The sequence below is a fragment of the Dryobates pubescens genome, chromosome 10, assembly GCF_014839835.1.
Source record: "Dryobates pubescens isolate bDryPub1 chromosome 10, bDryPub1.pri, whole genome shotgun sequence".
NCBI lineage: Eukaryota > Metazoa > Chordata > Aves > Piciformes > Picidae > Dryobates > Dryobates pubescens.
The window spans coordinates 23669413-23686775 of NC_071621.1; the positions used below are offsets into that span (position 1 = coordinate 23669413).

The following is a 17363-nucleotide window of genomic DNA, read 5'->3' on the forward strand; positions in this document are numbered from 1 at the left end:
TGGGTCTGGGTAGTACCTCTTTTGTTTGGTACAACTCTTCCTCATAATCCAGGCAAATGCAATATGTCTTTACTGTGTGATTGCTTTTTCTTTTTCAAACAAACAAACCAGCCTACTTTATAACTACTTTTGGGAACCTACTTGAAATTTTGTTTTGGTCCTAATCCCTGTTTTATATTCCTATGAAGTACTAAAATAAACATCTTCTAACCTGCAGCACAGCCAAGTACAGTGTGGTGACATTTCTACCTCGATTCCTGTATGAGCAGATCAGAAAAGCTGCAAATGCATTCTTCCTCTTCATTGCCTTACTGCAGGTATTGCTTTATTGGTTTGCTTTGCTTATAAATGAAATTGTAATGTGGAAAAAGTTGTTTCAGTTGTTAACTGCAAAGAAAATATTGAACATATTTTAATAATTTTAATTAGATGTGTACTTTGAAACTAGAAGGCAACTTGGACTTTTTTTCAGTGTAGTTTGTGAGATCAAGCTACCTTTCTTTGTAAGAAAAACAAAGTAGTACTGAGCATAGCATGTATGAAACTGCTGTTAGTCTATATTATCACTGCTTCCAGGTGAATCACATAATTGAAATGCTTTTCTTGTGAAGAGTGGATAAATAGTAGAAAAGGCATCTACAACCACTTTATCTTCAAACTTTATGGTAGTAGTTTCTTCAGATCTATTAAGAGCTTAGGCTAGTTTGCCTACTGAAATTGGGTGTCAGTCAGGCTCAAATGGGAGAGCTCTCTGTTCTGTCTTCTGAGAGCTTTGCATAAAGTTCTGAATTCCCTGGAAAAGAATTTTAATTACAAATACCAAACAATTGTCTTCTCCCTCTGTTCACAGCAAATTCCAGATGTCTCTCCAACAGGAAGGTATACCACCTTGGTGCCATTGCTGTTTATTTTAACAGTTGCTGGCATCAAAGAAATCATAGAAGACTATGTAAGTATGATTATGGAGAAGGCTGTGCTAAAGGCAGTATTGGAAAAAAGCTGTGAAATGCCATGAAACACTGTATCTCTGAATTCTGAGTCATTCCTGAACAGCAGCAAAGTATCTGTTGATATTAGAAGTTCTGAACTGGACTGGAATTTATGTAGCATACTGAAGTAAATGAAGCATTTTAGTTATAGATGGTGAACAAGGAAACAGTAGAAGTAAGGACACTTGTTTCTACCTCTCCCAGCTTGTTTATTCATGCTTTCCTTAGAAAGGTCTGGCTAGGAAGACACTGTGGAGTCGTGGCAGATGCAGGCTTTTTAGTGCATCTTGAAAACGCAGGGGAAGCCAAGGTACCTTAGAGCAATTTCTTTTGGATCATCTCTGTGCTAACTTGCTTCAGTATATTTCATAGTGAAGAGGCCTTTCTGCTTTGCAAGGTTGTGACGAATAAAGTAACTTAGAAATCAGAATAAGCAAGTGGCACGTAGAATGTGTGGGGCCGCTGTCATCTGAATGTACTGTTCATCATTGTTCCTTTGTTTTTCTTGCCAAAAAATGCTGCCTCCAAAACCTGTTTTTGAATTTTATATAGATATGAGCCTGACATCCAGTATAGAAACTCTCACTTGGAAGTTCTGTTGTATTGCTTTACGAACCATTTTGATGTAGGTGGTATTTTTGGCTTAAAGAAAAAAGGCTAAAAAGGCAAAAGTGATCCAGTGTATTTGTTGTGTTTCTAGCTCTTATGGTTTTGGAATCCATAATGAAATGTTTTGTTTCCTTGCAGAAAAGGCATAAGGCAGACAGTGCTGTGAATAAAAAGAAAACAATAGGTAAGACTATTTAGTCTTTAAGTTAAATATTTGAAGTGTAAATATTTGAAGTGCAAATATTGAATACTTGGTTCTGAGCAACTCTGCTTAAATAGCCAGGATGGGGAATGCCTGTCTTTTTGGACTAGGCAGTTGCTTGTATGTTAAGTTTTCAATCTACTGAATGTTTCAGCCTGATGCTGATAGTGTAACACTTGAAGGCAAGGCATGGAGTGGGATTATTAAAAATTATAAGTTCATCTAGTTTCAAGGTTGTCCAGGGTTATACTGTTCTGAGCTCCTTCAAGAAAACTAATCAGTTAACTCTCCTGCCAAAATCTATGCTAATTATTCTTAAAAAATAAATAAATAAAAAAAAAAATCTCAAAACATGCTGAACAAAAACCTTTTCTCAAAAACCCCAATAAGCCCTTAAAACAGAGACCTTTTTTTTGTTAATTCTGCTGCCCTTAAAATATAGAACTGTGGGGGTGTTGTGGATTTGTTGTTCTGTCGTGTCGCTGAAAGAATACAACTCATGTCCTCTGTATGCCTACATGTGTCCCCACCATATTGATGCTATTTGGTACTGAGTATCTGAAGGTGTTTTTACTTTTTCCATCACTAACTGAAAATTTTGTGTAGAAATAGGAAGAACATATTTATGGCTGTGCTGCAGTCAGGGTGTCTCTGGCCCTGTGCTGGACAGCTCCTGTGATGCTCCTCCATGGAGACAGTCAAGTGAAACAGGAAACACATGGATTTGGCCTCCGAGTAGAGCCCCTTCTTCCCAAACATGTTTAACTTAAGTCTCAAAAAGATAGAGGAACTTAAAGGAACACAGGGAACAGAAAAAGACTTCGTGTTTCAGTTAAAAATATTCCTGCAAACATTGAGTCTCTTAACTGTTGTGGTGTGGTTGGTTGGTTTTTTCCTTTGTACTTGAGAATTTGGTTGTTTGTGTATTAATAAACATCAGAAAGTTCTTCAAGGTTATTTATTTACCACAGAATGGGAAGTTGTTTCAAGTTCAAGAATGCTATTTAGCAGTCATGAGAAATTGTCACTCACATAGTACAACAGGCCACCTTACGTGTAGTATGAGAGACTGCTTTTTCAGCGGTCACACTGTAATTCATTTGTAGCTAGAGAACATGTGCCAGCACATCAAGGGAATTCCATCACAGTAATTGTGGAGAGACAACCTAGACACAAGGGTTCCTGAAGGAGCGAAGTGGCATTCAGTACTTGAAAAATTATGTTCAGATATAAAAACTAAAACCTGAACAAATAGTCTGAATACAGTTTTCAAAATTATATTGAAAACTCTATCCTGTTTCTTGAGAGAGGTTGAAGAGGCTCATTCTTGAGACTTAGAAGAATGAAAAGCTAATTTATGGTCAAGATGGGATTAAGCTGAATTGAGTTTTAGGTTCTGTATGTGTCTTTAGGTGGTTCTTGTAGCATGGTGAGGTCTTGACAGTGCAGTCAGTACAGGGCAGTTGAACTCGCTCAGATGGACATCTGCTGGCTGCACGACTGTGTTCCGATCTCCACTGCCTGCAGTGACCATATGCTTCGGTAGCGTTGCATGTAGGCTTTGCATTTCTCTTAGTGTTTTGAGCAGTAGTGTATCAACAAAGCACAATCCTTGTATTAAATTTTCTATTGAAAACATTGGTTTGCTTTGCAGAGTGGCTTTGGTGTGTAGGAATTAAATTCTCTTTGGAAACTAAATTGAGAGTTCTTCTTTGGGAGAGCACTGTACAGCTCCATTAGGAGCTGGAGCATGTTAGGCTCTGAGCCAGTGTTTCATGTTGTGGATGGCTTCCTGTGGTGTGTATGGAGATGACATGAGATCTACAGGCTAGGCTAAATGTAATTCCAAGGGAAGCCCCTGAGCTACACATAGCATAGATACAGAGAGCTTGGTAGTAATTGATTTGATGTACTGATCCTCTCATTGTCAAATTACAGAATGAACATGTAATACCTTATGGGATGCCCTCAAATAGTACAGAATTACAGAGCTAATGGGAAATGCTTCCCTTTGAGGAATAGCTCTTCAAATGACCCCACACAACGAGGTGTGGTTTAAAGAGTTTGATAGAAGGGTTTTATTGCAGTTCTGGTTTAGAAGAAGAATAGTCTGTTTCACATACTTTAACTGGATGCTTTTGACAATTGATTAATCTATTTGACCTATGTATAATATTTTGGAGAGGATAGTCTTTTCTGTCCTTTGGAGTACTCCTATAAAGCTAGGTTAAACAGAGAAGGTGTGAAATAGAAACTCCAACATTTCTGAACTTAACAGAAGCTTTGTCTTTGGTTTGTAGAGTTGGGAGTTTAGGAAAAAAAGTTGAGCAATTTTCTTGACTGAGTTGTGTTAAATTGATTTTAGTAAGTATGGAAACCAAGTTTTATTAAATGTCTGCAAGACCAGGGTCCAAGTATTTCAAGCCACAAAATACATTCATTGCATGCAAATAGCAAACAGTTCTGATAAAGGTGGTTCTGAAAATTTTCCAAATGTTCTAGTGGAACAGGGAACTGGTTAAGGCACAAGAGATGCTGAGTGTTGCAGTTCTTTTGAGGGTTTGGATCTTGAGTCAAAGCTACAGGTACATGGCTTTTGCACTTTGGTTTCTGGGCTCAGGCCTTCTGAGTATTGAACTAAGCAGAGCTTAATTCAAGTGCAGCTTAGAAGAGGGAAGGAAGGGGTGCAAGAAAATTATTCTTACCCTAAATGACATATATTTGTATTGGTGGAAGCTCAGCAATTTAGACACAGCACCAGCAGTGCTTCTGTTGCTGCCCACTCATTTTTTGTTAGTTTACTTCACTGTCATTCTTCCACTGTAGCATTAAATCTCAGGATTCAGTGCTACAGTGTGTGGCCTGAGGACAGGAATCAAGGCATGAGTTTTTTGCGCTGGATCTGTTCTGACAAATCCTGCATTCCTCTTTGTGGAGTGGTCTAAGCCAAGGAGGGCAGCTGAGGCTGCACACAGCAGAGTTCTATGTTTTGAGAATTTACTCTTTTCAAATGAGCCATATATGTCAATTGCTTAGAACTGAGGAGAAAACCCTGCAGTAGGGGGCTGGCCTCTTCAACTTTCATCTATTGCACACTGCACTTCCTCAAAGTATTTTAAAACTGTCTGCAGCTGCTTTCAGTGAAGAGTGTGAGTTTGTTCAGGTGTATTTGGTGTGTTCAGACCTGGACTGGATTTGGGTACTCAGAAGTGATTTGGTGTAATTCTTTACTTTATTTCTGGTTTAAAAAAATAAAAAAAAAAAACCTAAGTCTGTTTAGAAGCATCTAGAGAAACCTCTTAGGTGGAAAAACGTGTTCCCGAGTAGAACAGTACGGAGTGTGTTAAGACAGCAGTATAGGAGTCTGACACTGTAGAAAGCAAGGTGATTTTTTTTCAGTATCTTGTGTGGGGTTTTTTTTTTTTGTTTCCATGTGAACTTGAGCATTTGGCAGGTTTTTGGTACTGCCAAAGCTAGTCTTTGCTTTTCAATAGGTCTTTCAGCCTACTTGATGACTAAGCCTCAGACTTGTAAGGGCCAACTGATATACTAGTGAAATTGGATGTCAGAGTCAAAACACAATAAAATGCAAGGTAAAAGATGAGAAGTGAAAATTCTCTGGTTAAATTATACATAAGGATGCTTCTTGATATTGATTGGCAGGGACCAAAGATGCCCTTTGTTTTAAGGAAGGTCATTTCCAAAACAAGTAGCAGTACTGCCAGCCTGCGGGTAGTGTGAAATGATGCCAGAAAGAAATCAGGCCACCAACTGTCGTCTTGCAGTCAATAAAAATGATTTAAATATTAAGGGCAGACTTTCCTCTTTCTTGGATGCACATGTCTGCAGCTGAGGAGAAGAGTGTTGTCCCAGCTTCTGAAAAGTGCTTTTATAAATGTGTTTTATTTCCTAGTCTGGTTAGTGCTTGCTATTGCTGATACGGTTGTTCTGAAATTTGTCTGAATCTTGGTTATTTGCTCTAATCTAACTTCAAGCTTTCTTTGCAGTTCTAAGAAATGGTATGTGGCAGAACATTATGTGGAAAGAGGTAAGTAAAATTGGGGATGGGAGGGAGTAGAAGATGACATTCAAGAATTACTTTTACCAAAATAAATTCCAAGGCCTGGAACTGATATTATACTGTAGGAATTCCCTGTGACCTGGAAGGGGATGGATGCTTTCTGTTGCAATGATGAAAACTGCCCTCAGCAAGGCACTTGAGTTCTTACCTTCAAATAGTAGCTCTGTTTCAGTCAAATGCTATTGAACTGTTGTGTTGTCCCTTGGGCAGTTACTATATTCCAGAGTTCAAACTGTGTTTTTGGTTTTAGGCCACATCTAGAAGAGTAACTTTCACTGCAATGTTGTACTTCCTGTGAAAGTATAACAGAAGCATATTTTGCCCCCTGTGTAAAAATGTTTTCAGATTTTGAAGCAAATTAGTAAGCTGATTGCTCAAGCAAGGAATGCAAGCCCTGCTGTACTTTAGGCACTTGGGACTTCACTTTTGTGAAGCCCTATGCCAGGACCTGGTGAGCTTTATTTTTAGAACTTCAAATCCCTCTGAATGTATTGATCTCATTGTGGCTCTTAATTCCTTTTCAAGAACAAAACTAGCCTTGTTAACTAATAAATGAGGGAAAAGTAGACCCTTTTCAAACCTTTGAGAAGTGAAAGCCACCTCAAGAGACCTGCTGAAGTGTTAGGCCCTAGTGGAAACATAAGACTGCCAAGATTGTCATGGCTAATGCCCATGTCTGTACTAGTAAGGATGCCAGACTGGAAGATACTTGAAGCTGAGCTTGGAATATGGTTTTCCTATACCCTTAAACAGTTCTGCAGTTAGCATGTGGCTACATCTGCATGTTGTCTGGGCTTTCTTTATTGTTTGGTGATAACAGTACTGTGCTATGTGTTTACTTTAAGGCAGACTTCTGATCTTTCTTGGTGCTGAAATTTGCCATGAATTTTTAAGTGGGATCACAGTAAGAGTAATGAATCTGGTAGTTCAGACATGCCAAGTGATTAAATTTTTATCAATTAATATGGTAAAAATGTTTTAAGCTCATTTCAGACTTTCAGGAGTGCAAATCATAAGGTGGGCTTGGCTTACTATTCTGAGACTGGTCTTATTTAGAATGAAAGGCCCATGCATGTGTGACTCCCATTGAAAGGGGCCATACACTTAGGTATTGGAGTACTGGAACCCCAGTGTCCTGGAAGTCAGGATTCTGTACATCTCCAGTTACTATAGGTCAGGCAAGAACTGGTTGATTCTCTCTGTGGAGCCAATACTCCTTGTAGTGACTGTTAAAAGGAGAATGTTTCCCTACTTTGAGATGGTAGAGTTTGAAGTTAATCTTTGTGCTTTAATATGTTAAACAAGACTAAAAGGGAAAAAAAAAAATCAAAATTGGATAATGGCCACAGAAATTCACACTTTCCACTGAAGATATCTATTTTTTCTATAAAGATTTGTTTACTTTTCAGGGAAGGGAAGGCTTTGGTACTTCCAAACTTGCAGTGAAGTTTGCTGCCTTCTAGAAGCACTGTCTCTAACTGTTGCATGCATGATGCAATTCTTTTGACTGTGTGAGGAAAAAATAACAAACTAACATTCCAGACAAGCAAACTGTTTGTTTTTCTCTTCCATGCTACTGTACTCCTGCCCCTGACTCAACAGGTAGCAGTAGGCGATATTGTGAAGGTCACCAATGGGCAACATCTTCCAGCAGACATGATCATTATATCTTCCAGGTATCCTGAGTGGGTGTGGAAATGATGTGTCTGATGAACTGAGGTGCAGAGGATTTGAAACTCTGTATTTGCTGTTAATGAAACCAGACACCAGATGATGCAAATTTTTTTCCACATCTGAAATCAAGTGTCAGTGTCAAAAGGCTTCAAGTCTTTGTAATATGGTGTACCTGTAATTGACAAATTGAATTGTCTCAAGGTATTTGTTGGAAGTCTAAAGGTCTGTTATGTAGTTAGCTGCTCTGTGGCCTCATGAGGATTTTTCTGTTTAAGCTTAAGGGTTTTTTTTCCAATTAATTCTACTGACTTTATAGCATACTTTCCTGCCTCTCAGGAAAGATTTCTATTTCAAACAGTGATTCTAAAAGTCTAGCCTAGCTGACATGTAATAACTAGCCTGAAAAACAGCTTTTAGGTTTCTTTTGTTGATCCCTTGTCTTTGCTACACCGCATGTAGGACCTGTCCCTAATACTTTATCAGCAGTACACTGTGAGTCTTGCTCATTTTTAGTTTGAAACATGGGACAACTGTGTGCTGATACACTGACAAACAGAGCTTGGTTGTTAGTTCCTAAAACTATTACAGTGGTACTTGGCTGCTAATCTAAATTCTGTTACCAAAAAGCTTGAGGCCAAATCAGAACCACTTGCCACGTAGATAAGATTTAGACAAAAGACAGTAGCACTGTTCCTGTTCTTGAGCATGCTTTTTCTTAATAGCCAAACCTTATGGCACTTTGCTCTTCTTCATAATTTCCTTCTGTTTGCAAGCTTTCTAGTGGTGACTCCAGGTTCCTGTAGTCTTCAGGCTACGGTTCACTTAGATGACAGACCTTCTAAGGAGGCTTATTTCCTAAGCTGCTGCATTTTCTGGTTGTGTATGTGGTGTTTGGTGGTGTGTTTTGGTTTTTTTTTAAAGAGTCTGGGAAAGCTTGGTTTTTCTGAACTATCTCTTGATCATGGGTAGAAGTAACTTAATTCCATGATACACAACACTGTATTTTTAAAAGAAAGCAAATTTTGAATAAGCAGTTATCAACCTTAATGTGCAGTTAGGCTACACTTTGGCATTAATGACTTGTTTCAGCATTGAGGAGTACTTGCTCTTCTTGAACTTCTCCTCTAATGTATTATACTAAAAAACCTTGTGATTTATATCTAAACTTGCATGAGTCAGCCTTGTTCTACATTATTCTACTAACCTGCTGTAACTGGTCATATAACTGGAGAATTTAACTGAGAAGTATATTGATCTGGAGAACCTTTGCTTTGAAGTAAATAATAATTCCTATGGCAATTCTGCTTCAAAATGGGCAATGTTCCCATGATTTGTTCAAATGACAATACTAAGTGTCCTCAGTTCACCAGAAGGCTTTGCATGCCCTGAAGAGGTGTCTTGCATGTGTTAATTTTCTGTATCTGAGATGACTGTTAGACCTGAAATAAACACTTGCTATTGTCTCGACATTTTCTTCCCCGTAGAGGGAAGGTGACATCAAAAATGTTTTACACAGAATAAATTTACATGAAAGAGAAGAAAAATCTAAACACAACTTTGTGTGAAAATACTTTCACATCTCTGTGGAAATGAGAGCTATTGTTTTGCAAGAGTTCTCCCTCCTGATTTAACAAGGGTTGTAAGGCGCTTGTGTCAGAGATAAAATTGGAATCACTCTACACTTAATATGTGCCTGGGTTCAGATTCAGGTTGCCACTGAGGGAGGAGACTAAGAACAGACTCTGAACTTGTCATTTAAAAAAAAAAAAAAAAAGAAAAATTCTCTGGAGAGACAAGATAAATTCTTATGACTCTTCTGATATAGATATGTCTTTCTCTGTAGTTTGTTGTATGAAAGCATTCATATCTGAAGACACTTCTGTGAAATGTGTACTTTCAGCTGGTGCTCTCATGGTCATATACCACCAATATAGATTTTTGTCTTCTGTAGTGTATTGAATTGTGTTGACCATTTTAGTGCAAAAGCAGCATGCAAAACCCAGTGAATTCTAACCATGAAAACATTGTGCTCCTCCCAGTGAACCACAAGCCATGTGCTATATTGAAACGGCTAATCTTGATGGAGAGACGAATCTCAAAATACGACAGGTAAAACTATTTCACCTTTGTTTCAGTTTAGGTAGCTAATGCTAGATGAAAGCAGAGCCTAGTTTTGCATGACCACAATAACTATTTGTTTTTTCTTCCAAAACAAAAAAAGCCACTCAAAACCAACCAACAAAAATAACCCCCAACCCAACCTTCCCCCCCCGCCCCGACTTCTTCCAGGTGGCAATAAGTTGTGGTTTATGCAGATAACAAACCCCAGCAGTAATGCTTCATGTACAAGTGTAAGAAACTACTGTAGAGGAAATGTTGTAAGCTGACAAAAACCAATCAAGCAGACCTTGGCTGTTTTGCTCTGTGTCCATTAAATGGAAATAAAGTGCTGTATTAGGGGAAAAAAAATAAATGAAAACCAGCTGTACTTGTTGTGATGAGAGCTGCAGTTGCTGCTGTCACAAGTCTCATCTGCTTCTGGCTCATTGGAGTGCTCAAAAGAATCTTTTACATGTTTGAAATAATTTGTTCTCTTTTTGTGGTAATTACCAGAAATTGTTTGCTTCTTCCTAGTTTTGTTGCAGAGATACTGGTATGTTTAGAAATAGGTTAGAATCTTTGCTTGCTTTCATAACAAAAATTAGATTAGGATTTTGAAATACAGATTTCTGGTTTGTTTTTTTGAGAGATGTACATTTCCTTCTTGTTCACTACCTTAGAAAATGTGATTTACTGTTCTGGTCAGACTGATAAATAAGATTTTGAGCGCCTTTCACTTTATTTGCTCTGGGACATATGTTTAAAATATGATAATGAAGTTGCGGGGCCTCTTAAGGCCTATTCCTGGTTTTCAGTGCTTCAGCCAAACTCTGGTGAAAGAAACATTTTGCCAAGTGGAGATGAAACACAAGGGAGTGTTACATATATACACTGAGATGGAGTAGCAATATGTCAGGTGATGGTTGCATGGTGGATTGATAATTGACCTTGAGCAGCATATAATGGCTGCAGTGATCCAAGAGACTATACTTAGGAGTAGCTATAATTAGCTACAGTAGAACATTAGTGGAGCTATACTTAGAGAAAACCCAGCCCTGTTTATACTTATCTTCTGCTTCTTTCTGCACATGTGCAACTTTTGGGTACTGTGGCTGGGACTCTCCTTTTTGTTACAGAACATGTAGGTAATATAACTCTTTATACTAATCCTTTACAATTGTGATTCTGTCCACAGCAAAGGTTTCTTGCAGGAAAGGGTAACTGAATACTAATTTTACAAACAACACAGCTTCCCCTGCTCCCAACAAATCAAAACAAACAAATCCCCACCAATAAACCTAAGAGAATAATAATAATAAAAACCAGGTTGGAAGAGACCTTCAAGATCGTGTCCAACCCACTTAAACAACTAAACCATGGCACCAAGCACCCCATCAAGTCTCCTCAACACCTCCAATGATGGTGACTCCACCACCTCCCTGGGCAGCCCATTCCAGTGGGCAATCACTCTCTCTGTATAGAACTTCTTCCTAACATCCAACCTAAACCTCCCCTGGCGCGTCACCATGCAGTTACTTTTGGTATCTTAGATGTTGGAAGAAAACACCTTTGTCCTATGTTGCCTTCTAATAATGGTTTTTAACAGGAATCTCCTTTGAATTTGTTGCTGCAGGGCTTGTCTCAAACTGCTAGTCTCCAGTCAAGAGAAGAATTGATGAAAGTGTCTGGAAGGATAGAATGTGAAGGACCCAACCGTCATCTTTATGATTTCATTGGAAACTTGCGCTTAGATGGTCAAAGGTATTGACTAAATGAGCTCAGCTAAGAAAAAAGCTTCCTGTGTGCTTTTAGTTGGCAGCGCTGAGCAGATGCATGCTTGTGCTGCGGAAGAGGAGGATAATAATTAACAGCTGTTAATCGAGCACCTGCCACTGTAAGATAGTTCTGGTTTCCTATGGAGTCTTCTCCTTGTGTGAGAGTTGGTTTCTTTGGAGTTGTAGTGAGTTTTTTTTCTTTTGTCCAAAGTAACATCTCTTGGAAAGAACAAGTCGGGGGGAAAAGGTTGGAGTCTTTGGGGTCTACTTGCTTCAGGACACATGCAGAAGTGGAAATGCTTTCCTTTCCTGTTACAGCCAAAGGCTGTACCAAGTTGAGATCTATAAGGAAATATTATACTAGAATCTGCACTTTTTACCCATGTGACCTTGATCTGTTGCAACTCTTAAAAGAGGTTAGATTTAGTACTGGAAACCTTTATAATCAACTTCTTTGAATTCATCTAACTATACCTCTTTTCCTACACAAAAACTGCATTTCTTGGCCAACTTAGCTGAATGGTGACAGATGCAAAACCAGTAGATGATCAGTTGTGTCCCACTTGAAAAATCACAGTAATGTTAAAATGCCTCTTTAATGGCATGCGAGGTTATAGTGTGTTTGGAACACATAGTCCCTGCTGAGTGTAATGCTTCTCATCCTTGATGTGAGAGGATCTCTTAGCCAAGGTCAAGTTGAGAGCAAGCTTATTGCTGCCACCTAAGTTCTTGAGTTTTGGATAAATAGAACAGCTCCTTTTGTCACCAGTGCTTTAACAGGGGCTTCAATGTTTTTATTGAATTGTATTGTTTATATATGATTTTCCTCCTTTTGTTGTGTTTTGGGAGTTTTTTGAGGGGGGAGGAAGGCTGAAAGGAGAATTGCTTTCCTAAAGAGTTAGCAAGGATTAAAAGACACAATTCTTGCTTTGCAGCCCGGTTCCTGTTGGTCCAGACCAAATCTTGCTAAGAGGTGCACAACTAAGAAATACTCAGTGGGTCTTGGGTATTGTTGTGTATACAGGATTCGATACAAAACTCATGCAGGTAAAATTTTAAGGAGATACAGAGCATGTTTTGGTACAAGCTGATGATTTTTCCTATATTCTCCATATATTCTGGCCTCGTTTTTTATGACATGGTTTGACTCATTGTAGCTGTATGAGACCTGGAGGCCTTGAAGAATAAAAGGGTGCTGTTTTGTGTGAGATTGCACGTGCACTGCATAAACATTTATTGTGATATCTGTCTCAAAACACTTCACTATGTTAGGAAAACTATTTTATCTTAATTCATGTGGTAGCTGGATGACATCTAAAACTGAGGTTTAACAGCTGAGGAGATGGTACTGACCACTTACAGTTTTAGCACTTGGAGATGATTAGACTGAGACGGCAGTCTCTCTGTATTGCCTTAACGATAGTGTGCTTGGAGAGACCAGCAATTTTTGTTGCTTACCTCTGATCATCAGCGTGATGCACAGCCAGGAGGTGAACCTACTAGGTTTTTAGAACTGAGTGATTCTTTCTCTGATCTCTTGTCAGTTTTGGAGTCCTTAGGATATTTGCTCATGTTACTACCTTGTCGAGTTTTGCATGCCATTTTGAGCTGAATAAAGCTGAAGTAGCAAATTCTGTAATGGATTCTAGAGAACAAATTTATCTCTGCAATCTCCTTTGTGTAAGCCACTGCCAAACTTTTTTCCCTGCTGCTGTTCAGAACTCAACCAAAGCACCTTTGAAGAGGTCGAATGTGGAGAAAGTGACCAACATGCAGATCCTGGTGTTGTTCTGTATTCTCCTGGTGATGGCCCTTGTGAGTTCTGTAGGTGCCTTATTATGGAACAGAACACACGGTGAAGTCGTCTGGTACCTCGGCTCCAACAGTGAGTATGCAGGTCTGGGATGTGTCAGATTGTAGGGCTGGCCAGGCTCTTAACTTTGCTAAGTGAATGTTTCAAGTAAGAAACGAGGAGAAACAAAACAAGGCCACCTCAAAATTTTTTAATGTATTCACTTGAGAATGGTTTGGTATGAGTTATACTTGCCAGTGAGGCTTCTGTTAATAAAACCTGCTAAAGGTTAGGTAAATATCACTGGGCTGCCATGTAAAGAGCAGGGCAGAAACAGAAGAATGGAAAGGGTTATTTCAGGATTTATGGTGCTCAAGTTTTTCAGCTTTGTAGAGATGCTATGAATAAATTTCTTTTTAGAGCAGGTTATCTGTGGCCTTAGATAGTGTCTAACTGTACCTGACTGCTGGACAGCAGGTATCACTTTGATACTGACTTCAACTGCTTGCTTGTGTACAGAGGCAAAGGATTTCTTTAGCTGTTTTTTGCAGTCAGAAATGCTCATCTGCTGTTGTAGAGAACTGTTAAATGCTGAATATTAAGATTTTAGTTATTGGATAATCATGGAATCATTGAGCAGTCTGGGTTGGAAAGGAATTCCAAAGGTCATCTAGTCCAACTCCCTGGCAGTGAGCAAGGACATTCTCCATTAGATCAGGTTGCCCCAGAGCCCTGTCAAGCCTGACTTTGAATTCATCTCCAAGGATGGGGCCTCAACTACCTCCCTGGGCAACCTGTTCTAATGTTCTGCTACCCTCATGGTAAAGAATTTCCTGCTGATGTTTGATCTAAATCTACTCTTTTTTAATTTAACACTTGCCCCTTGTTCTGTCACTACAGACCTTTCTAAGTAGTCCCTTTCCAGACTTCTTGTAGGTCCCCTTTGGCTTCTGCCTTCTGTTATTTTCTAATGAGAAAAATGATCTCTTAGCATGCTTATTAAAGGATTTTATTTGATTTCATTCATACTTCTTGAACTTATTGGGTCAGATGTCAAAGATAGACATTGTACAAATGCTTAGTGATGAAATAAAGTGCCCTCCAGCAGGATTCTTATTTGAGGGGGTTACACTAGCTAGCTGTAAAATATTATGAACATCTTGAGATGCAGATCTGAAAAGATTTCTCAAACTGCAAATTACCTTTCTGCTGGTGATTGCAAAACAGATGGCAAAAGGAGTCATTCTCTGTTTAGGAACTTTAATTGTGACAGTAATGACAGGAATCAGTATAGAAGGAGCATACAAGTGCCTCATCTTTGTCTCTGATTTTTTTTGGTAGTTGTAATGTCTTCTAGTAGCAATATCAGTAACTTTCAGAATTTCTTTCCTACCCTATCCCTTGCCTTAGTGAGGAGGTTTTAATTTGTGCTTTCTGGTGATAGAAGTAATACTGAAAAAGATGAATGCAACCAACTCTTGAACTTCTAGTCATACAAAAGAGGTGCATTCTGTCATAAACTAGGATGACAAAATAGTTTGTATGGATGCTTTTTTGTACATTAATGCACAATTATGTCTGTACCTACCCTGGGAAAGACTTTCAGCCTAGGCAGGTGGATGGTAAGCTTTTGTTTAATGTCTGATTTCTATGAAGATTGGAGTAGATTAATCAACATTAGGTATGCTTCTATAAACCCATTAAAGATTAAAAGAATTTCTGTGCTTGTACTTGGAGGTGTCTGGGTCCAAACATGAAGTTTTGCTCTGGTATTTAAGTGAGGAGCAGATAATTGTGGAAGCTTTGGATGTAAAGGGAGACTGTGGGCAGCACCACTAACAGGCGCTTTCATGCTGTGTTTCTGTTGAGCCTTTTCCATTTCTGCCTGTTGTCTATAAATGCTCCCTGTTCCTTTTAGGACCAGTTGTGCTGGCATATTTGGGCAGCTTGCTCACCATTGCTCTTCTGCTGAAGCAGGATACCTCAGTTCATTTACTAGGTCTCTATTTAACAGCCAGCTTCTTTTTTTTAAGGTTTCTTTTGTGTACTTTGTCAGCACTGCCAAGCTGGCAGGTTTTAGCCAAAACTTAATCTTCTTTTGGATTCTGATTCCACTGAGACAAGTGGACACTTTCTGAAAGGTCAAGTTCTAGTGCTGGTGATACCGGTGGCTCTTAATTGGGGCAATAGATACATAAGATAGATCTAGATAAATACATAAGACAAATCTAGATTTGGGTTATTATGTGGAATAATCATTCTTCTCACCATCTGTTTAGGTAAAAATTGTTCAGAAAGCATTCTAACATAATTTTGCCAGTCTTGCCCTTTTTCACCTGGCATTATACGCTGTGTATCCAGGCATGTGTTCTGTGGGTGTTTTATCTATGTGCTGTTGAAATCAGTATTAAAAAGAACCTTATACCTCAACACCCTAACACAATTGCTGATTATTTTAGCACTATTAAACCTGGATAGGTCAACTGCAGTAAGATGATTACCTCTATCTGGTACCACTCAGACTTCTCTCTGCTGATGTTTTGTGCCTTTTGGTTTACAGAAATGCTGTCTGTCAACTTTGGGTACAATCTGTTGACATTTATAATCTTGTACAACAACCTTATTCCAATCAGTCTTCTGGTGACACTGGAAGTTGTCAAGTTTACTCAGGCTCTTTTTATAAACTGGGTAAGTAATGAGAATAAATGTGTTAATGTTAGCTTTTGAAAGTGACAGTAAAAAAACCCACCACACCTAACCAACCACTTTTGAAATCTTTAGCAGACTTTCTGCTGATTTTTCTGATGCAGCTTCTGGGAAGGGAAGGGAGGAGTTTGGATACTTTATATCAGTTTGGTTTTCCACAGGAAATGAAAAATGTATGAAGATTCACTCTGCAAATGATCCTCTTGTGTATTTTAGGCTTTTGGGATAAGAAGGTACGCTCCACTGCTTTGGTTGAAGGAGGTCTCTAGCTGACTTCAGTAGATGTCTTTGGAAAACTTCTCAGTACTGTATGGGTGTTCTCAGCCACAGCAGAGGGAAAGACTAGACTAGTTTGGGGGTGTAGGTTTGGGTCTAGTGGGGTTTTATTTGTTTGGTTTTGGTATGCTGTATTTTGTGTTGTGTGGAGTTTGGGATTTTGTTTGCTTGGTCGTCTTTGTGGTTGGTTTTTTCATTTTCCTTTGAGGCTGATCTTGAGGGGTCATCTCTTGTACAAGTAATAGTATTTCTGTAAGGAGATAAGCTGATGATGTCTTCTACAACAAAACAGTGATTCCTCTGTTCAGGCGAGCTTTGACTTCAAGGTGTTTCTTTTCAGTTGTGCACCAAAACTACTGTAGTGATTATCTCTTAAGCTGAATAAAACCAGGAGGAATACTGTGCCTTGATATGCATTAGTTCTCAGATTTACAGTAGTAGCTCCTCTAAAATGTTAAAAAATAAGCTCTAATGTGTTTGTTTTCTGGTTATACACTGGACATACTGGATTAGCTTATCCAAGAAATTGCTTTGGTTCATGAGGCAGCTGTTACGTTTATGCTCCAAATTAAATGTAGTGATAGGAGTTAATTTCACTAAGTGACTTAAATTGTCTCTTTAATTATGGTTGTGGCTAGAGTCAAAAAACCCCACATTGTTGTAACTGAAGACCCATGTTTAGCATGGCTAGTGCCTGCTTCCTGCTGTACTGAAGTCTTAAACTAGAGTTGCCATGTATGAAATAATAATTACCAATAACTGAATCTTGCTTGTCTCATGTACGTGTAGGGTGGAGGTATACTTAGGAAAGGAGGTGTGATAGTTTCAGGTTGTTTCATCCCTATTAAGCCTGTGATACTCTCTCACACCTTTAGGATCTCCACCAATAGGTTAAAGTTAATCAAGCCAAGTTGGAGCTGACTAAAAGAAGCTTGGAGATTTCAGTGTTTAATTTGCTTAACACAGGTCTAATTTTCCTCTCATTGCAGGACATAGATATGTATTATCCTGAAACAGATACGCCTGCAATGGCCAGAACCTCAAACCTTAATGAGGAACTTGGGCAGGTGAGACATCATTTCAAGACTCATGTTTGTGAGATGTTCTGGGAAGTCAAAGTTCGAGAGCATGCCATACAAATTGGCTTTATTCTGTTGCT

The 17363-nt window shown here is 38.8% G+C and overlaps 1 protein-coding gene across 1 annotated transcript in view; it reads left to right on the forward strand.

The window, feature by feature from the left end:
• Nucleotides 1-17363, forward strand: part of ATP8A2 (ATPase phospholipid transporting 8A2) — a 336577-nt gene that overhangs the window by 48447 nt on the left and 270767 nt on the right. Inside the window, exons 3-13 of the mRNA XM_054164622.1 lie at nt 218-317; nt 851-949; nt 1737-1782; nt 5808-5848; nt 7484-7557; nt 9595-9664; nt 11289-11416; nt 12366-12477; nt 13150-13315; nt 15783-15910; nt 17194-17271. Of these exons, the coding sequence (XP_054020597.1) occupies nt 218-317; nt 851-949; nt 1737-1782; nt 5808-5848; nt 7484-7557; nt 9595-9664; nt 11289-11416; nt 12366-12477; nt 13150-13315; nt 15783-15910; nt 17194-17271 (1042 nt within the window). The remainder of the gene's footprint in view (nt 1-217; nt 318-850; nt 950-1736; nt 1783-5807; nt 5849-7483; nt 7558-9594; nt 9665-11288; nt 11417-12365; nt 12478-13149; nt 13316-15782; nt 15911-17193; nt 17272-17363) is intronic.